Source organism: Alternaria dauci, chromosome 4 (assembly GCF_042100115.1).
Source record: "Alternaria dauci strain A2016 chromosome 4, whole genome shotgun sequence".
Lineage (NCBI taxonomy): Eukaryota > Fungi > Ascomycota > Dothideomycetes > Pleosporales > Pleosporaceae > Alternaria > Alternaria dauci.
Window position 1 is genome coordinate 1,978,950 of NC_091275.1, and position 19,982 is coordinate 1,998,931.

General features: G+C 53.2%; 5 protein-coding genes across 5 annotated transcripts; 3 read left to right on the plus strand and 2 right to left on the minus strand.

Moving 5' to 3' along the window:
• Positions 1 to 52: 52 nt before the first annotated feature.
• Positions 53 to 1,696, plus strand: ACET3X_005206 (uncharacterized protein; the record flags this gene model as incomplete). The annotated part of the gene is made up of 3 exons (XM_069451386.1): positions 53 to 235; positions 315 to 417; positions 471 to 1,696. 3 exons carry the CDS (start codon positions 53 to 55, stop codon positions 1,694 to 1,696), a joined length of 1,512 nt encoding a protein of 503 aa, XP_069307250.1.
• Positions 1,697 to 2,389: 693 nt separating this feature from the next.
• On the plus strand, positions 2,390 to 3,517 carry ACET3X_005207 (uncharacterized protein; the record flags this gene model as incomplete). Its single annotated transcript, XM_069451387.1, has 2 exons — positions 2,390 to 2,579; positions 2,634 to 3,517. The coding sequence occupies 2 exons, from the start codon at positions 2,390 to 2,392 to the stop codon at positions 3,515 to 3,517; spliced, it is 1,074 nt and encodes a 357-aa protein (XP_069307251.1).
• A 408-nt stretch (positions 3,518 to 3,925) lies between these two features.
• Positions 3,926 to 5,000, plus strand: ACET3X_005208 (uncharacterized protein; the record flags this gene model as incomplete). Its single annotated transcript, XM_069451388.1, has 3 exons — positions 3,926 to 4,288; positions 4,398 to 4,763; positions 4,824 to 5,000. 3 exons carry the CDS (start codon positions 3,926 to 3,928, stop codon positions 4,998 to 5,000), a joined length of 906 nt encoding a protein of 301 aa, XP_069307252.1.
• A 3,105-nt stretch (positions 5,001 to 8,105) lies between these two features.
• ACET3X_005209 (uncharacterized protein) lies at positions 8,106 to 12,348 on the minus strand. Its single transcript, XM_069451389.1, has 4 exons — positions 11,846 to 12,348; positions 11,416 to 11,781; positions 9,702 to 11,364; positions 8,106 to 9,650 (listed from the first exon to the last, which is right to left on the minus strand). The coding sequence occupies exons 1-4, from the start codon at positions 12,027 to 12,029 to the stop codon at positions 8,471 to 8,473; spliced, it is 3,393 nt and encodes a 1,130-aa protein (XP_069307253.1). The 5' UTR covers positions 12,030 to 12,348; the 3' UTR covers positions 8,106 to 8,470.
• A 6,283-nt stretch (positions 12,349 to 18,631) lies between these two features.
• Positions 18,632 to 19,939, minus strand: ACET3X_005210 (calmodulin). The gene is made up of 6 exons (XM_069451390.1): positions 19,796 to 19,939; positions 19,629 to 19,685; positions 19,507 to 19,522; positions 19,184 to 19,309; positions 18,923 to 19,135; positions 18,632 to 18,874 (listed from the first exon to the last, which is right to left on the minus strand). The coding sequence occupies exons 1-6, from the start codon at positions 19,796 to 19,798 to the stop codon at positions 18,840 to 18,842; spliced, it is 450 nt and encodes a 149-aa protein (XP_069307254.1). The 5' UTR covers positions 19,799 to 19,939; the 3' UTR covers positions 18,632 to 18,839.
• Between the last annotated feature and the right edge of the window lie 43 nt (positions 19,940 to 19,982).

Here is a 19,982-nt window from a genome sequence, read left to right on the forward strand (position 1 = left end):
TAGAGTGGGAGCATTGTCCCATAAAGTGTGCTACCACCACACCACCGCCACCATGCCTTCCTGGATATCGCGAGCCACCGAGTCCCACAATGCTCAGCTTGTTACAACGGCTGCCGTTTCAGGCCTCGTCGTTGGAAGCGCAATTCTCGGCTTCCAGAAAGCTCGACGCATGACAAGGGTCGCGGATCTGAAAGCATCGATTCCAGATCTCAGTGACGATCACCGCGCATCCAGAGTGAGTACCTAGGTTTCCCGTCGATTGCATACTTCTTAATCGCAAAGGTTCCACCCGAGAACTTGCTGACAGAACCCAGCTGACCGAATATGGCGCTGCTTCGAATGTCTTTGCTCCGAGTGAGGAGGATGAGCGCAGTATGGCATTAGCCGCAAGAGCAAGAAAAGGCGACTATGACGACGGTATTGCTTCTCTCTCACACAGCACTGGCAGCCAAATCTGACTAGCGTGGCAGACCTCATCCTTGAACAACTGGCGAGAAACAGAGTCTTCCTCACAGACCCTGGCATCGCCAAGTTAAGGAGCGCTTTTGTAATTGTCGTCGGATGCGGAGGCGTCGGATCACATGCCACAGCCGCGCTCGCTCGCTCAGGATGCTCAAAACTAAGGCTCATCGATTTTGACCAGGTCACTCTGTCTTCCCTCAATCGCCACGCGGTGGCTACTTTGGCAGACGTTGGAACGCCCAAGGTGCACTGTCTCCGGAAACGACTTGAGCAGATTACTCCCTGGACGCACTTTGAATGTCGTAACGAACTATTCGGCGAGCAGACAGCGGCAGCACAGTTAGGACCTCTGAATGGCCAGCAGCCGGATTTCGTCATCGACGCCATTGACAACATCGACAGCAAGGTTGCACTTCTGGCATACTGTTACATGAACAACATCAAGGTCATATCTTCCATGGGCGCAGGGTGCAAGTCTGACCCTACAAGAATCTTCATTGGCGACATCTCCGGAAGCACAGACGACCCGTTGTCAAAGTCGACAAGAAGAAAGTTGCGCTTAAAGGGCGTCAAGGATGGCATACCTGTCGTCTACTCTACTGAGAGACCCGGGCCTGGAAAGGCTGAGCTCCAGCCTCTTTCGGAAGAGGAATTTGCCAAAGGCAACGTTGGGGAGCTAGGTGTTCTCGCAGACTTCCGCGTACGAATCTTGCCCGTTCTAGGTACCATGCCAGCCATCTTTGGTCTCGCTGTTGCGAATCACGTCATTCTTTCCATCGCCGGTTACCCTCACGAATACCTGCCGTCAAAGTCTCGCGACAAAATGTATGACGGAATCCTGGGTGCTCTTCAAGGTGCAGAAGAACGGCTAGCTCGAGCAACCTTCAACGAGGATCCACTGGGCCTCAAGATCCCCATCACACAAGACGATGTGGGCTATCTGGTAGAAGAAGTATTCAACGGCCGAAGCATCATCAGCGGACTGTCGACACGCCTAGCCTTGACACGATGGCGCAAGCCAACCCAGAGCTTCATGGATCAGAGCACACCCGGCCAGAAGAGCAGTACCCTCCAAATGAAGGATCTGGTTCTTATGACCAAGGAAGAGGCGACAAAGCATGAGAACGAAGTGTTGAAAGGCCAAAAGAGCCTCGAAGAAGTCTACGACGCTGAAACGATTGAGCGTGTCAACAAGAGAATGGCAGAAGAAGAGAAGTTCCAACGCTTCAGGTAACACATGATACATGAAAACAAAATACTCACCGCACTCATCATGTTGTTGCACAGCTTCTGCAAAATTGCACTCTGTGGTGACCCCACACCCATTCCGCGTTCGTCCGTACCCACTAGACATGACACGGTGGACCTGAGTTGCACTTCTCCATGTTTAATCCCGATATCACCAGACCAACCCCTACAGCAATGTCAGCCGTCTGCATCAGTCGGTCCTTCCGATAATCTTTGGCGGTGACCGATATCCATCGGCCGCTGCGCTAGCGCAAGGCACGCAACCAATGGGAGAATAGTCTGCTCCCGCTATCTAAGTGGGAGATAATTTTTCTGCTAATGACGTACAGCATCAATGGACAGAACCGGCCCTCACGCCACGGTACAAGCTACGCGAAGACATCTCTGGTGACCCACCAAGGATAGTAGTAGCCAATGGGCGTGAGAGGCGTGGCGACGGGCTCTACCAAAGCAGCTCGGCTCCGTAATTTATCTGCGGAGATGGCGCTGACGCTCTTCTAGACGGACGAAGCTTGTAATGAACGTCATGTTGAGATGTTGGCGGAGTTAACGGGCTTTGCTCATATATAAGTGCTTGTTCACTGGCATGGCAAGGGCATCTATTCATCCCGCCACCTTCCGCTCAATATCAACACCTGCGTAAACACCCAACACACAACCACCACCACACACCAACACAATGGCTACAGACACCAAATTCGAAGGATGGCTTGGCAAGGACAAGGAGAGCGTCCAGGGAAAGATGGAGTGGGGTCAATTTGAACCAAAGAAGTGGACTGAGGATGATGTCGACATTGAGATCTCTCACTGCGGTATCTGCGGATCAGACTTGCACACGCTGAGCAGTGGCTGGGGACCAACACCCTACCGTACGTTTCTTCTTTTCCTTCTTGTCACAGCTCTGCCATACTAACTTCTGCTAGCCTGCGTCGTCGGCCACGAGATCATCGGCAAAGCCGTAAAGGTCGGCAAGAATGTCAAGCACGTCAAGGAGGGCGACCGTGTCGGCGTTGGCGCGCAAGCACGCTCATGCCTCCAGCCTGACTGCCCCGACTGCTCAAACGGCATCGAGAACCACTGCCATCGCGAGACAATAAACACATACGGCTCCATCTATCCGCGTGACGAGGGCAAGAGCTACGGTGGATACGCTACACACAACCGCACAAACGGCCACTTCGTCTTGAACATCCCGGATGGCCTGGATAGTGCGGACGCCGCGCCTATGCTCTGCGGTGGAATTACAGTCTACTCTCCCCTCAAGCGATACGGCTGCGGCCCTGGCAAGACCGTCGGAATCGTTGGTGTAGGTGGCCTAGGTCACTTCGGTGTCCTTTTCGCCAAAGCACTCGGCGCAGACAAGGTCGTTGGCATTAGCCGCAAGGCTGAGAAGCGCGACGATGTTCTCAAGCTGGGCGCTGACCTCTACGTCTCCACCGACGAAGACAAGGACTGGCAGAAGCACAACGCTCAAACGCTTGACCTTATTATCTGCACAGTTTCCAGTGCTAAGATGCCACTAGACGGCTATCTCGGCTTGCTCAAGACCCATGGAACCTTCATCCAGGTCGGTGCCCCTGACGGCGGCGAGCTTCCTCCTATCAACGCCTTTACTCTTCTCTCCGGTGGACTCAAGGTTGGAGGCTCTGGAATTGGTGCTCCGTGGGAGATCAAGGAGATGTTGGAGCTAGCAGCTGAGAAGAAGATCAAGCCATGGATCCAGAAGAGGCCAATGAAAGAGGCCAACGCTGCAATTGTGGATATGGAGGCTGGAAAGGCCAGGTACAGGTATGTCCTCGAGAACTAGATGAGAGACACGTGTAGCAACATAAGGTTTCACTGAATGCAAATAATTTGAAATTCTTTTCGCGAGTTCAATGTTGGGTGTGTAATATTTTCGCCATCTGTATTATGCAAGATAACTCTAGATTTCGTTGACGTTGGCCTTGCGGTTTCGCGCCGACCAAGCAATTATATCTCATAACTTCCTCTTCTTTGACATGCCTACCATACTGACGACAGGGAGGCTCCCGGTTGTAAGCGTGCCGCTCTTTTAGCCTAGCCTAGGCCCACTCTTCTCCACAAATACGATCGACATCTGACGTGGTTACAGAGAGACAACACACAACCCTCCCATGCCCAGCGAATTCAACGTACCAAGTATCTCTACCGCACCTCGCAACTCTAAGAGCAGTAAACGGATCATCTAGCAGCCATGCCAAATACCCAAACAGTCGATGTGTCCCATCTGGGCGGCATAACAGCCGCTTACCAAACATCCGGTCCCGTGGATTCCTCCAAGCCAACCCTGATCCTGATCAACTCCTTCATCACATCCTCGGAGCTGTACCGCGATGCTTACAAGAACGAGGCGCTCACTTCCGTAATGAATCTGGTCTCCATCGAGCTACTAGGCCATGGACAAACACGCGCCAAGAGTGAAAACTGGACGTACTGGGATACGGCGATCATGAATTTACAGGTCATGGAGAAATTGGGCATTGAAAAGGCTTTTGTCCTGGGGACGAGCCAGGGAGGATGGGTGACGGTGAGGATGGCGCTTTTGGCGCCTGAGAAGGTATGTTGTCTGGTGTTTTGTCATGGCATTTCGAGAGAGTAAAACCACGTGCCTTATTAGCCCAGCACCCCCATTGCTTCCACGAGAAGAACTAACGGAAAAATCAAAGATACTCGGCATCGTTCCTCTAGGAACTTCTCTAGACTACGAGTCACCCCGCTCCCGTGACCTAGGCTGCTGGCACTCTGTTGAGCCCCTCGCCGAGCGCATCACTGGCGAATTTGGTACCACATCCAACAAGCCCACACCCGAATTTACTCCTAGTACCGATTTCTGCGACTTCCTCATCGACGTGGGCTTTGGAAAAGAGGAGTGTCCGGAAGATGTCCGAAAGTTTTGGATTGATGAGATTAAGAAGAACTACCAAGGGGACGACGGGAGGAGGAGGATTAGGATGTGTGCGATCAATCTGAGGGACCGTGATGGTTTGCACATGAGATTGAGTGATGTGGTTTGTCCGGTATTATGGTTGCATGTAAGTGAATTACAACAGTGGCCTCTTTTTGACAGAGGTTTGAACTGACAATCGACACAGGGAACTAGTGATGTCGTTTACTCGGTCGCAAATGCCAAAGAGGAAATCAAGCTCTTTGTTAACTCGCCTGATGCTCAGTTGAAGGTCATTGAGGGTGGACAGCACTTTTTGAGCGCGTCGAATCCGAAGGAGGTCAACGAGAATGTTATTGCATTTGTGAAGAAGTATGGCAAGTAGAGATAGCTACGGCAGTCGTTGATGGTCTACACTGTCCTAAATCAGAGCAAGTTGAACACATGATATCAGATTTCACAAGTGAAGTTTGATCATCATATTCAAATGTCCGCGGGATCACCATGTTCTCTGTGATATCATGATAAGTCTCGATGGGGCCTACAAAGCCTATTCCCAACTCTACCTTACTAGAGACAAGTGCTGTAACTTTGAGGTTAGACTGTACCTACTTATGCATCATATACAGCACCATGGCACGGCATTAAAAAAAAACGAGCATGCAAAGTCTGTGACAGCATAATATGTAAGGTGATGAGGGGTATCATGATACCAACTGAGTCCGATTTCACAATCCGATTATAGCATCTCAACATATCCACTTTGAGCGGCATAGACAATGTAAGAATAAACAAAGAGTAGACGGATGAGGATAGTCACATCTGATGGCGAGGCGGAAGGCAAGGTTGTGTCACACCCACCACGAACAAACATCTCCAGCCACCCACGGCTGGTATGTGAGTCTATTCTGGATACAGACGGAGCATGATGCGCAGATATCAGATTGCTTTCTTTTATACGCACTCCTCGCCGAACGTGTACATCTATGCATATCGGTGTGGTAGGAAGTGGAGATATTGAGTTCGTACACACACACAATGCGATGCTTTTTATCACCGGCTATGACGCATACCGATGCGGATTCCGGCCTTGCCCCGCTCAACCAAGATCTCAAAGTTTGCTTTTTGCGCGGATCGCGGAAGGCTGCCCCTCTCCACAGCTGGCACTTGACCTTAGCCCACGGCAAAACGGCTGTCATGCCACACTCGTAAATTTGGACCGCAGGTTCGAAATGTTGCTTTTGGACGGCATTATCACGACGCAGGACCCGCGGGAGAACCATAGATCTAGCCTGACGCCCGCTGCATGCAACCCGCAATAGCGTGGCAAGCCTGATCGGCAGCGGTGATGCGCTTCGGTGTACGATCGTGAAGAAAGAAAGCGTAAAAAAACTGTTGGTTTTCGGACGGGTGTACAGAGCAAAAGTAATCATCTCGGCAATGACATGGCAAATCTGCATGATCAGCTACGAACAGTTATAGTCAAACAAGGAACGGGGATCGATGAGTCCGCCACGATACCCCTACGTAGCCAACATTTTCTTTTCCCTGCATGGCTGGCGCCGGAAAATGCAAAGCCCAACCGTCGACACACCTTTGGACTTTGAAACTCGCCTAACATCCATGTCAAAGAGATGGAACTTTCCAGCGCATGTAGAAGGTGGTTGGCGTAATTACACTGGAATAGCCGTTGTGTAAGGTAGGAGAAACCCCCCCCTGTCGACAACAGGTGGCTGAGGATCGAACCGAAATCCCGCCCGCTCGCCTCGCAGAGGAAATGCCTTCGGTCCACCGTCCACCAACATCATTGTACTAGGGTCTCGACTAACGGACGTGCGTCAAGATGCGAAGGGCTTGCAAAAGTTGGGCAGTGGTGAACAGGGGGGAAAGTTTGACGAGTCACCCAAGGGCCGCCGCCGCGATCGCTGCGAGGTCGAGACTGTGTGATCCCCGTGTGCGACGTGACGAGCGATCAAACATGGATTGACGGGCGACGCTGGGGGGTGATTACCGTTTGACATTGATACGTATTATCATCGGGGATGAGGGTTCATTGGCTTGTCGGGTTCAGATCTGGATCCACGGACTTGGTACTGATATTTGCTTTTCTGGCTTCTCGACCTGATGTGCGCCGTGGGTGCTCCATGTAGCCTGGCAGCGGAACAAGATAGGAAGAGCGAGGCGTGGGCTGGGCCTATCCTGCTTCGAGTGCATCTGATCTGTATCTGGAGCGACATGCAGTATGTAGCCAGATGTCTCCACTGCATTCGCCTATGCCACCCCCCCTTCCTCCAGCTGCGACCCGTTCCTGCGTACTTCCATGACCCGTGGGCCGCTGCTTGAGCGAACGTTTGGCGATTCAGTTTCAGAGTAAGACTTGATATATTGACACATGTGCGACAGTCCTCGCATCGCGTGGCATTCTGATCAGGACTAACCAACTCATTCTGTGGTTGATGGCTGTTGGGAAGGAGACGGGATGAAAACGTTTCGCATCCTGGTTATTCCGGCAGTTCCGCCTTGCTGTTTGCTTCATTCAACATGTGCCGTGTGGGGAGGAGTATGCGATGGGTCTTTTTTCCAAGGGGATAAGTGGGACGTCCAGACCGTGGGGTTGCTTGTTGGTACTGGACTTGTTTCCACGTTTGACGTCAACAGGCCCCTGCAACGGATGACAGATGCGACAAGCATATGCTGGCAGAAGCCATTACATGTCAGGTACAATGTTGGAAGCCTTCGCTTTGTGCAGTGTCTTGAGGATCTGTATGTACCTGTTCACAATCCAGGGCGCAATAAACGAAACGCGCGTGGTCAAGGTGCTTTGCTGCAGGCAGTATGTAGTTGCCGGCCCTCAGCGCTGGGCGAACTGCGCCTCGATATTACTTTTGATTATGTATCCATACTACTCTCACCCCGAGTGACACAAAACCAGTTATGTCCGATGCATAGGGGAACAGTTGGTGGGGGGAGAGGGAGGGGGGTTTCACGTACTGTTGGTCACCTGAAACATAGGCAGCTAGCATTGCCAGTCACGCCCCGGTCCGCGTACTCGGAGTTGTGTGAACCAAAATTGCTCTCGCGATTGCATTAGGTATGTATACACATGTGCACAGATCGACGATAGAACCCCTTGCATCCTAAGATGAACTAAGCGTGTATAAAAATATAGTGGCAGACTTATAGACGTATAATGGTGCACCGTTAAGGTGAGGGGTAATGCGCCGAACATACCGAAGTGGTAGCTCTGCCGGCCTTGCCTCGCACTCATGGCATCCTCCAGCGGAATTCACCGTAGTGGAGTTCCAAGACAGCGTTAACTAAGTGCGAGTGGAGATTTACAATAGTCCGCTTTTCGACAGACGCACATGACGAGTATCGGGTTCGAGGCAAGCGCAAATCCGGATGCTTGTTTCCGAGTGGAGCTATTGAACATGCGTGAACGCGCCGGCTTGTTGGAGTAGCGCAGAAGATGCAGCAGTATAGCAAGGGTACGATATTCGTGCATCTAAGTGCATGTAGCTAATCAATCGCTAAGTAGCAGTGGTATCCTCTAAAGCATAGATGTGATGATGATGACAATGATGACGACGCCCCAGTCCCTACTTTTGCAAGCCCAGGGGAATCCGCGTAACACAAGAAAGTGTGGACCGTTTTGGTATCATAAACCCAAGAAGATGTGTAAAGTGAAGAAGCCGCCCAAAGTAGGAGGAGCCCAAAAGCGGCCCTTGTGGCGATGTCGCCGAAAAACAGTGTGGCCGTGAAGAGAAGCAAGGAAAGATAATACCAAAGAATGATGCGGTATGGTACAGGGTATATGCAAGCAAACGCGAAGACTTCGAAGGGTCGTGTGCAAAATCAGTTCTCCTCCATCAATGCTTCCTGGTCGCCGGTTTCGCGCCACTCGCGCGCCCGTTCAGACAGGCGCTTGACACCTGCAATGCGCTCTGCCCAAAGAGATTCAGATGGAGATCTGAATGTGTACGCACGCTGTGAGGAGATAACACCTATTGCCTGTAGCACCGCCTTGCGCGAATCTCTGCCGAAGACGGCAGGGTGATTGATCCATTCGAGACTGGACTCGAGTTCTGCATCAAGGGCGTACATGGTTCTGACGTCAATGCCTGCTGCAGGAGTGAAGGGGCTGTCTGCGTGGGGAGAGGGTGTTCGTGCACGCAAGTCGCCACTGGCGCTATGAGTAGTTGGTGACGCTGACCCGGTGCTGCCTGCTGCACTCGATGGTTCATTGCGTCGGTGGCCTGGAGGTGGCAGTGGTGGCAGACCCCCCTTTCCAAGTCCTTTCAGGATACTGCGTGTTTCCTTGAGGAGGTGGTGGGCGCGTTCGTGTTGGCCGCGGGAAACAAGCGTCAATGCGCGGGTAAGCATGTCTGATGTGAGCAGCTCCATGCGTCGCTGTACTACATGAGGATGTGGTGGGATAGGAGGTGTTGGTGGTCTTCCTGTTGGGCTCTTCTTTGGCCCAGAAGGTAGCAGAGTAATGGCCAGTAATGATGGCCGTGGCAGGTGTGAAAGGGATCCTTCTCTTAGAATATCGCCGTACGTAAGGTCTGCCTGGATCAGAGGTACTTCTTCGACGCTGAGCGTGCGTGACTCGTCCTGATCGAGTGGTCCACCAAGAGCCTCCAGGCCAGACACAATCGACTCCCAGGGGTCCTGAGGAAGCTGTTCTGGAGAGCCAGTATCCGGCGCGATAGCCAGTTGAACTAGGATGTCTCGCTTGTCGCCAAAACGCAGATCACCCAATGCCGCTTCAGCATCACGTCCGGTAGCTCGTTTGGTGATGTGTAGCGCGCCACTGATCTTGACAAACTTGGCAGGAGAGCCTTCTGGTAGTCGCAACTTCAACTTTACGTTTTGATGCGAGGTACTTTGGAGGGAACCAAGGCACCCCGCTGCACACTCACGAAGCATCATCCAGTCTTTGACGTATGTGTACGAAGCCTTGGTTCGCGTAGAAAGTTCAATCATGGTGTCCGGTTTGTGTGTAAGTCCAAGACCAAATGAGTGAATAGAGACCCTAGATGAGCGTTAGTGGTGATCATGTGTCTGATAGTATCAGAGTACTCACTTGGCAGCCTCGGCGCGGGAGATAACAAAGTCGACGCTCTCGGTGTCTGAAGTGGACGAGTCGCTGATAAGTAAGATACTGGAGAGGGGGTTGCTGGACTTGCGCTGCATGAGCAAATCCATGGCCACGTTGGCTCCGTCGACGACGTCGGCACGCAGGCTCTTCTGTCCTACAGGGCGTATGGAGTCAAGCACTTTGGGCCAGTCTCTCCAAGCCTTGCCAGTCATGCCAACGATGGGAACACCGCCTCCGCTAGAACCGAAGGTGACAAGGCCCATACGATCGCGCTCACCCAGGTTGTAAACGAGGAAACGTAATGCGTCGCGGAGCAAGTTGATCTTCAAGCCCTGCATCGATGACGAAACTGGGATGACAACGACAATGTCGACAGGCACGTGTATTGAAGCAGACAGACGGGGCTCTGGCATGCCGCCACGCGAGGCGCTGTATTCGGTGGGTGCTGTCATGGTCGACCTGGCGGCGCCGTAGGACGAGTTGATTGATGAGACGCGCTTGGGCCTACGGTAGTCGTCGTCCTCGGCTCCGGAGTTGTCCTGGTCGTACTCTGCCATGCGGCTGCTGGTGGGGAAGTCCAAACGAATGTCCATGAGTGCGCGCCGCCATAGTTCCAATTGGCCGCGATCCTGGAATTGCAGGTGGAATGCGGGCAGCTCGGCCACCGAGAGGCTGAGGGTCAGGATCGAGTTCTCCGGCGAGTGCTCGACCTGGTTGAGGTGCTTCTTGATGAGGATGGAGCCCTTGAGCGTGCACTTTGTCTTCTTGACCGGGGCTGCACCCTCCCACTGCGGTTGGGCCGCAACCTTTTTTTCTTTGACGCAGATCAGCATCTCGGAGAAGAGGTAGCACTCGAGCTCCTGCCATGACTGTCGGTCCTTGCCGACGCGGATGTGGCCGTGTAGTCGCAGCTTCCCGAAGCGCGAAAAGTCAAGGCCGTGCCAATTGTCGACACGGGCGTGGAGGTCTTCGGTGATCTCGTCCAGAACCTCAGCCGGCTCATACTGTGCTTCGGTAGGCCGGCTCGTGGCGGGCGATTTGCTGCGCTCGTAGTCGCTCTCCGCGACGCTTGCAAGTGGAGGGAGCGGCGATGCACGCGGCATGTCATCCAGGTTCGGACGCCACTTGCCCTCGACCACCTCGACGGTAATCAGACACGTCAGGCTCTGTTGCTGCCGCGACCGGCTAAGAGTGGGAAATTCACTCCGGACAGTTACTATGGGCGGCGGGATTGGGCTCTTGAGGAGGCCACGCGGGCTGCTGAGGCTCGTCTCCATGGACTGCACGTCATAGTCGTGCCGCCGGCCGTCGTGGGTCGGGGCATAGTCGTTGGAAGAAGCAAGTCCCGTGGCTCCAGAGTCACTGCGTCCATGCGCCCTGGATAGCGACGCGCCCCTATCGGAACCACGGTCACGGCTGTGGCTGCTGTCTCGTTGGCGTGTGTGGGTGGTGGGCGGATAGCGTGCCGACGACGCGTTGCTTCCATTGCGAGAACGCCCAGTCGTCATGTGGTCGTCGTGCTGGCGGTCTGACGCCACGGTTTGGTTGTCCCAGGGTGTTGGTGTGTTGGCCGCGCTCCGGTGGCTCTCAGCTGCTTGCGATGGTGGCGGCTCGTGTTGGACTGACCGCACAATGGTTGACAGTTTCTCTGCGCGCACATCAGCATGGCTAGCCAGCGCTGTCTCGGAGGGCTGCCTACCAAGATCGAGAACGTTTCCACCTCTGCTGGTGTCGAGGCCCAGTGTGGCATCGCACGTGGGGCAATGCTGCGACTCGAACTCGCGAATGTACTCGTAGAAGCATGCTTCATGGGAAACATGACCGCACGAGAGCTGCAGTATCCGTTCACCCCGCAATGTGTATTCCAGGTTCTCCTCGCACACACAGCACTCGCTGCCAATAAAGGTCCGCTCTCGTCTCGTCCGGCTTCGCTCGATATCCATTACTCCTGCCATGCCTCTGCCGGAGCGAGGAGGGATTTGTGAACTGAGAGTCGCGTCGGATCGTTGAGTGTGCGAGGTGAAGGGCTTCGTCGAATGACTACTGCGCGAATGGGGACGGAGTCCTAGGAAAGACATGAGCGGCCTGAGCTCCAAGACAGGTCACAATGGTAGCAGGGAGAGCAGTACTATCGCTGGAGCCCACGACTGGACTGAACTCGACAGTCTTCTTTGCTTTCCTGTCTTGTTTGTCGTGTTTGTCGCCCAACAGTCCGAGCTGGTAGAGGTTCGTGTGTAGGCTGTCCTTGGGTTGACGGTGGGGTGTGTGAAGACGGCGGCGTCCAGACAAAGAAAGTTCAAACCCGTTCGACATGGAAGGGCCGGGGCTGGAGCAGGGCTCGCTTTTGGATCGCCTCAAGCACGTTTCAGCATCTAGAGAGCGCACACGGAGGATCGTTGAAGAGCTCGCGGGCTGGGTGGACCTTTAGGTTAGAGGCACCAGGTACCGGCAAAGTGCGTTAGCCGGAGTATTGTGCCAGACGCGATTCGAGCCGTCCAACACGGACCTGTCGGGGATGAACTGTGCAGAATTGGAGAATGCGATGCGCCGGCCCGTTGGCATGTGTCTTTTCATATACAGCACGCTTCTTTGCAGGACTCAAGAGCAGCTGCAGGACATGCCCTGGCTTTTGTCACATCTGGGCTTCCGCTACAAGACCGGACAACTGCAGGCATCCCGTTTACAGGGAAGACCAAGCAGCTCCGATGCATGGCTGCAGGCATGTCGTGCGACCCCCTGCACGGGGGGCGTGACGGAGGCACTTGGTCCCCTGCAACGACCGACCGGAAGTTCATGCGTAAATAGGGAGGCTTGGGGATGACTGCCCTGCGCCACCTCGCCTATCATTGGCCAATACTTTACACCGCGATTCAGTCCACGAGGTGGTCCATGATGGCGGGCCAGAGACCGTTCGCATCGCAAATCCTCAGCTTTTGCGTCCGTGAGCACGTCGAACCGAGTAGGGAGGCAGCCCACATACCCGCTTGGGTGTTGGCCAGCTGAGTCGAATCAGGAGTGATGCAGACACTCCACCTCAGGCAGGGAAGACACCCATGACAAAAGAGGCTCTTCTTCCCAAATCCGACGACGTCACGCCTCCTCTGCTATTTCTTACTCCTCGTAAAACCTGCCTGCTGCCTCGTCCAGATAGGGAATGCGCTAGAAGCTCCGTTTGGGCCTATTGAGGAGGTCGCTTCCCACTGGGGCCTCCTAAACCACGGTCCACTGTCCAGCGTCACGGATTCAGCATTGAGTCAGTCTCTTCCGTTAAAGTTTGGCTGCAACTGGGATGCTTCGGAAAGCCACCACTTCTAGAAGACCCCTACGAATCCTGCCAGGAAGAATTCACGAAGGGGTGACCTTACGGAAACAATTTCTCTCAACGTGAAATGCGCGGCTAGTGGCCTGCGGTTGCGCAAGCGAGCGTTACAATACCTTTGCGCAATAATCTTTGAGGTTTTTTTGGTAACAAGAATCCGCCATCGTCGCAAACTTCCGTGCAACTTGTTTCTGCCATCCGAACCTTGGCCATCGTTCAGCTCGACTTTCGAGCTCCGTCGAACTTGATAGGTTGCCTAGAGGCACTCGCGTCGGGCGTACGACACTGTAGGTATAGTGGTCCCTTGGATCTTCCGGCCCCAGGCGGGTGTTGGCGTAATCAGCACATGGCACGCACGTGGATGCATCAACGTCATGATGAATTTTCGAGACGCGGGATCTCCGACTGCTCAACCAGCAACATCCATCGCAAGAGTTTTATCACCGGATCCACAGCAGGGCGAGTCTCCTCTCGTCTCGAGTTTGCAGATATGCAGCGCAATGTTGACGCACCGTATTACCCAGGCTATTCTTGCCTGCACGCGACAAAATACGCGCATCTCGTGATTGGATTGGATGCACAATTTTCCGCGGCAGATTGCCATTACGTGTACTTTGCCTGCAGGCTCTGTACAGGCTATGCGCAGTAGCTTTTTGTCACTCGCATTTCCTGTCGCTGTCAGGAACACGGTCTGCATTATCCTGCATTTTTAGCCGGCAGATGCGCGGATTCGCTCAGATCCCGCCACGGCTGAGCGCCGTTTTTACAGCCCATGGTGTAGCCGAGTGAGCGCAGATACAGATGAGGAGAAGAGAAAAGCCACTGTATACCTGACCATCTTGTGTAGCTCTTCTCTCTAGGTGGCTTTGGAGCGGTTATACTGTACGACGGCTGTCAGTAGGTACGGACGATGCGAACAGCAGCTGTCACCACTGTGACAGACGCCTCGTTACTCGAATCATTCGGTCGTCTTGCCTTCTCACACTCCGGTTGGTGTTGGTTGCCTGATTTGTTGGTGATTATGTCGCTAAGGACTTCTCCGAAGCTACTGATGCGGCCTTTGGTCGTACTCACCGCATATGTCCAATGTTCTCAACGCAATCGCGAGCTCCGTGTAAGTAATCCGATTATTGCCTCCACTGCATTGAAATTTAACCTTGCGCAAGCAGTAGTAGCTTCGCCTACTCTGAGTATAGATGACTCCTGGGTGATCCTACTGTTATTTTGATACCTACTTCTCGCATCCGTCGTAGTCCGTGAATGCCCAACTGGGCAGAGGATATCTCGTTACGAGACACGGTAGCACGACGATCTCCTTCGAAGTTTTGGTTCTCATCTTCCATTGTCCACCGGAGCTATTCTGCTTAAAGTCAATGTGTGGTGATGCGACTAATGTAGTGCGCTAGTTCTCGACGATCTCGAATAGCCTTCCATCTAGTGTGCGCCATCAAAACCACCACACCACTACCAGAAGCCACCTCGTTAAACTCGGGTTTCATGGTCCTTTTTGCGCCCATCTCAAGCCACACGATCCATCAATGGACCCATGACGATCATGTGCGTTCCTTCCCGCCTCTCGTCCTGATCTCTTTCCCCACTCCTTCTAGAAGGTCCCCTTTTTACGGAAGACTTCCCAGCCATTCATTCAGCATAATGTTGCAATCTATTTGTCACAGCACCGAATCATCGATAATGTACAAAAAACGGTACCTTTCCGAAATGTAGCGACACCGGTGCGCGTGTTTGCTGGCTGTTTACATTCGTTTAGAAGTACACATGTCGTCATACTGAGTTTGAGCATGAAGCAAGGCTCTGCTTGGTGCTCAAGGGGTTCAACTGGGTGGCGCAGCGCATTGTCAAGACGACAAGAAACCTTACTGCAGTATGTACCACTCGTTCTGTATGTCCAACACCGGAAGAACTCCGGTTAGTGGCGTGCAGACTGTGACTTGCATTGCCTCGGCGCAACGCCACTAGCACGCCTGGTTACCCTTCCCCAGACCCTCCATCACCTACGCTATCGTTGTATGCAACCACGACGGCCCACGACTTTACTTCAAACGCGATACTTCCCGAACCATTTTTCGCGCCTGCAGCTACGTCTTGTATCTCCACGACATATATCGGCAAATGACAACACGATTCTGACCACTTCGGCAAAGAACTCCTATGGTTCGACTAATGCGTGATTTGGCATACCCTGCACCGTCAGGTATCTATTGGGTACACCTGCTTGAGGGTCTCCCATGGTACCAGGCGCAACGTTTAGCTCGATATTTGCTAGCGGGACACGCTCCGCGTTATTCGCCCATGAATGGTCATTTCGGGTACAACAATACCGCATTTTCGCTCGAAAGCTCGAGCTGTGCACTAAGCACAAGGCGACATATCTTGACACGGCCTCTGAGTTCGTGTCTGCGTTTCAGCTACAGCTTGACAGCGTCAGGAGTCGACTGTACAATTTGTTTGCTTCAGATCTTGGGAATACAACACTGGAATGAGGTCCGAGCTCCACGATTGGCAGGCACGTCGTGTGCGCAATCGAGTAGGTTTCAACCTACCACTACACACTGCTATTCACGGGATATACACCGTACATCATCATCATCATCATCATCATCACGCTCGACGCCCTTGCGTCTGCGAAGCCTGTGAGCTGATGCTACTTCACACACGCGTTGTGTTACTAGTAAAGGGACCATGTCCTCAGCCGATGACAACCCCGCTATACGAGAAGACAACCGATGTCCAATATACACACATAGTACGATGGTCACGTCGGACTTCTCGCTAAACCTTGGTCTAGCCTTTTCTCCGTTACATTTTGCTGTACACACGGGAGAAATATCGCATGTGGCATTGAAGCCGTCCGTGGGCGGCGCTACATATCAAAAACTCGCTAGCTTCGGTACTTCTCTACCATGCAAAATCCCTGCTTGTCTACGGAATCTCGATACGCACAGGTGAGGAACGGCAGATGCAGATGAACATACGTTGAAGGTCTATGCTTTCGGATGCACCTTAGAGTGGGCGACCCACGACCCGGTCGCGCTCTAATTCGCACTGAGCAGAGTATTCAAGCACAATCTTTGTGAACGGCTGCCTTACACAATTAAGATTTGCTTGAAAATTAACTCCATCGAAACTGTACCAGAGATGCAAATATACTGAAGATCGACGGTCAAAGTCATCTGCGCTAGTTTTCCCGTCGACCGAATATACTTTGCACCAGCTGTACATGCCCAAAAACAGCAGCGTCGTCATACCAACAGAGACCCTCTCTACGACCAGAGCAGCGATTGGAGCAAGTTAAGCTTGCACACGCCTCAAGAAACCGAGCCACTCGGGTGATTGCCTTCGGCTCTGAACCTACTGTCGTATCCAGTAGTCGGGAAGAGCGAATGAAGCGCTACTGGTGTCACTCCGGAGAATATCGCGGCTGCATGCAGGGTCTTGCATAGTCGCTGCCTAGGTAAAACGAGTGACGACTTTGCATGCAACATGGATGATTCTCGGCCCAGCATTGGAATGGAGATCAGATAAGCTGGCAAGGGACCAAAAGTTGGTGACACATTGTTTGAACAGTCTCTTGCGGCAGGAAAGAAGGTTGTTTATGCGTACGTCTGGCCGATCAACCAATACTTGTTGGCATAGGAACTAACAGAAACAGAAGGTATTGAGTTTGCCGCAGTTGGTTGCTGCAGCGAACACGAACAAATATATTGTCGTATATGCAGTTTCAATCACACCTGATTACACAGGCTATGGGCCTCGACGTTTACTAGATTCGATACCACCTAGCACCTCTATCCACTGTTAGACGTTATGCTAGACCTGGAATCGTGCATCCTCGGCATTCTCAGCTCGCAATAGCTGCTTCGTAGAAGTATGGCATAGTGCAAGAATAGGTGTCAGGCACCATGGAAGACATTAGACAGCCTTGCGAACGGCGGATTAGTAATCCTGAAACACTGTCGAACGCTTCAGACTTTCGCCAAATCTCCCCGCATTCGGCATCATACTTCCGCCGTCGGTCTCTCCCCGATAATGGTAGGTGTAACTGGCACGGTATGGGTTTCAGATGTCTCTTGTCATCTCAGCTCATTTTGGACCGGTCTTTCAACAATCACTTGTCAGAATTCCCTTGGACAATTGCACAATGGCTTCACAACACCTGAACTCCCATAACAAGGAAAACAATCTCTATTACCAGGGCGAAGGAATGGTTTCAACTCAAACGGCTACTCCAACTCACCCCAACGAGCCCAGCGATAGTACGACTCAGCAAGCCAAGCCACCTCTCCACCTCCATCTCCAAGTCCAACCCCGGCCTCTCTCTCTCTCGTCTCTTCCTTGCAGCTTGAACAGAAAGAGAAGAGAGTCAGTCGTCTCCACAATGCAAGGCGCGCCGAAACGTCGCTCCATCCGTCGGAGAAATAACCTTACTCACGAACCGGGGAAAAGCCGTTGCGCAGCCTTTGCGGCTCCCTCTCGGCCAAGCCCAAAGTCAGCCGCATCCGCAGCCGTTGGGAAAGGCGACTTGTTCCGGTATGACGACGACTCTTCGCCAAGATCAGCAGCATGAGATAAGCAGGCTGGTTTGTACCGAGCAAGGGTCAGTCAGCCAAGTCAGGTACGGTATTGTAAAGCGGGTTTTCGTGGGTGGATATTGTTGAACGGGAGTTGCCATCGCGGTCATGTCCCGAGGCACTTTTGCATGACTTGTTGTAACGAAGATCCTCATTACCCTCCATGGGTCATCCTTCGTCTATACTTTCTGCCCGGTGATATCACCAAGCGGTTGATCCTTCTGACGAGGCTTGTAGGAAAACTTTCCACTGGGCTGGGACGCAAATGGGGCAAGTGGTGGTTGTTCGAGTGGAAAGACCAGGGTTGATGCTCTGAACACAAAGCGGTAGTCATACAGTACTAATCTTCTCTCGTTTGAACCAACTCCAGAGATATGGTGAGAGCATTACCCTCGGCATGATGCTAGCTGGACATCTACACGAAAGAGCACGTAATACAGGTATAGGCGAATATTGCCTGTCAATTCCGAGGAGGGGTCCTGGACCAGGCACGGTGCCTGCCCGTGGCGTAACATGCTTACGCGCCATATGTACCACCACTGCAACTATACAGAGTATACGAGTCCCTCCCCTACAGTAAGCTAATGTGGAGGGCGACTATACAGCCACAAGTACTTGTAAGTACCATGTCTTGTTGTGCAAAGACGCTGTTGGACCCAGTGTTCGGTCAGAGACATTGGTTGAGCGCGAGGCATCAGGCCATCACAGTCAGATATCCGAAGATCGCAATCCACCACACATGTTGGGCAAAGAGAAAAAAGGCTCACCCTCAAAGGGCACGGTGAAGTCTTTTCTTGAGCGCAGGGCGCGCAATCGTGTTCACGAGGGGGCTGATCAGCAACGGACCCACATACCAAGCGGCCAAAGCTTGTGTACTGTAGGTGTGTGTGCACCGCCTTGTGGCCCTGGAGCCCTGCATGTGTCGCGAACCCTCGAGTTTGGAGTGTGGCTCAACACTTTTCAGGGGAAGCATTTGTCCATGCTCTCAGAGGACAGAGCAAAACACGTGAGAATATAGATTGAGGATAAGGTATTGGAGTTAATCCCCCGAAGACGCTGACAAATGAGTCAACCGACCCAGGTTGCAAGCAATCGAATCCGTCGTACAAAGACACGCCAAGAAGCTCAAATTGTGCCGTCACTCGTCGCCGTTAACCTTCGGCAGTGTCACCGTCATGATACGTGTATTCATTCAGCACCCGCAACTCCAAACGCTTACTTCTGCATCATCAGCTGGACGAACTCGTTGTCTGGCCTGTGTTAGCGTCGCACGTGTGATGCAAGCAGGTGCAACCTACAGTCGATGCGGCCGTCGCCGTCCTGGTCAGCCTCCCGGATCATCTCGTCGACCTCGTCATCGGTCAATTTCTCGCCAATAGAAGTCATGACGTGGCGCAGTTCGGCGGCGGAGATGAAGCCGTTGTTGTCGCGGTCAAAGACCTTGAAGGCTTCCCGGATCTCTTCCTCGGAGTCGGTGTCCTTCATCTTGCGGGCCATCATGGTGAGGAATTCTGGACGGGTTAGCTGTGGTGCTTGGTGCTGGTGCAGACGAGGCGCACCTGGGAAGTCAATGGTGCCGTTGTTGTCGGCATCGACCTCGTTGATCATGTCCTGGAGTTCGGACTCGCTGGGATTTTGGCCGAGCGAGCGCATGACGGTACCTAGCTCCTTGGTGGTGATTTGACCTGTGGCGCATCGTCGTCAGTTGTGCTTGCTATCGAGTAGGTGTTGTTTTTGTTTTTGTAGTAGCTGTGAGCGGTGGTGTGGACGCCTTAGCCAGCAAGCCGCACTTGGGGCCCCTCTGCCGATTGCGTTGGCTGGAGATGCGGCGCTGTCACGGGGGCAGAGTATGCGGAGGCGAGTCGGAAGGGAGAGTACTGACCATCGCCATCCTTGTCCTAGAGCACGAGAGAGCTGGTCAGTTGCGTGTTCGTGACTGCGCAGGGCTATGGGGGCTACCAGGCAGCCGCGCGGGCATGGCAGAGGACGGGAGAAGGCACTTACAAACAGAGAAAAGGCCTCCTTGAACTCGGAGACCTGCTCCTCGGTGAGAGAATCGGCCTGCAGGGACCTGTTAGCGATGCGCGAGGGTGCTGGCGGGCAGGCTGTCGTGGTGTTTTGCAGGGCGGGGTACGTGTGGGAATGTGTGAGGACGGCGCGGGGCTACACACCATGTTTTCTGCTGCGTGTGTGTGTGGGAGGAAGTGGGAGCGAGGTTTGGTGGTCGAGTAGGGGGTGTCTTGGGTGCAGGCCGGGAGTGAGATATAGCAGAGGCGCAGGTGCGGTGTGAAGGAGATGCCAGTAGTGTTTGCGGCTGGAGAAGATGGGCTGGAGTGGAGCAGGCCGTCTCTCACACGG

What these genes read in the sequence shown, in the direction of transcription:
- ACET3X_005209 (XM_069451389.1), bottom strand. Translation starts at nt 12,029, where the DNA reads ATGTCGAACGGGTTTGAACTTTCTTTGTCTGGACGCCGCCGTCTTCAC. An exon ending in AGTCGTGGGCTCCAGCGATA is followed by an intron (nt 11,782 to 11,845) that starts GTACTGCTCTCC and finishes TGTCTTTCCTAG; the next exon opens with GACTCCGTCCCCATTCGCGC. An exon ending in TGGAAACGTTCTCGATCTTG is followed by an intron (nt 11,365 to 11,415) that starts GTAGGCAGCCCT and finishes ATGTGCGCGCAG; the next exon opens with AGAAACTGTCAACCATTGTG.
- ACET3X_005210 (XM_069451390.1), bottom strand. An exon ending in CGGCACCATTGACTTCCCAG is followed by an intron (nt 19,136 to 19,183) that starts GTGCGCCTCGTC and finishes TAACCCGTCCAG; the next exon opens with AATTCCTCACCATGATGGCC. An exon ending in CGGCGACGGCCGCATCGACT is followed by an intron (nt 18,875 to 18,922) that starts GTAGGTTGCACC and finishes AACACAGGCCAG; the next exon opens with ACAACGAGTTCGTCCAGCTG.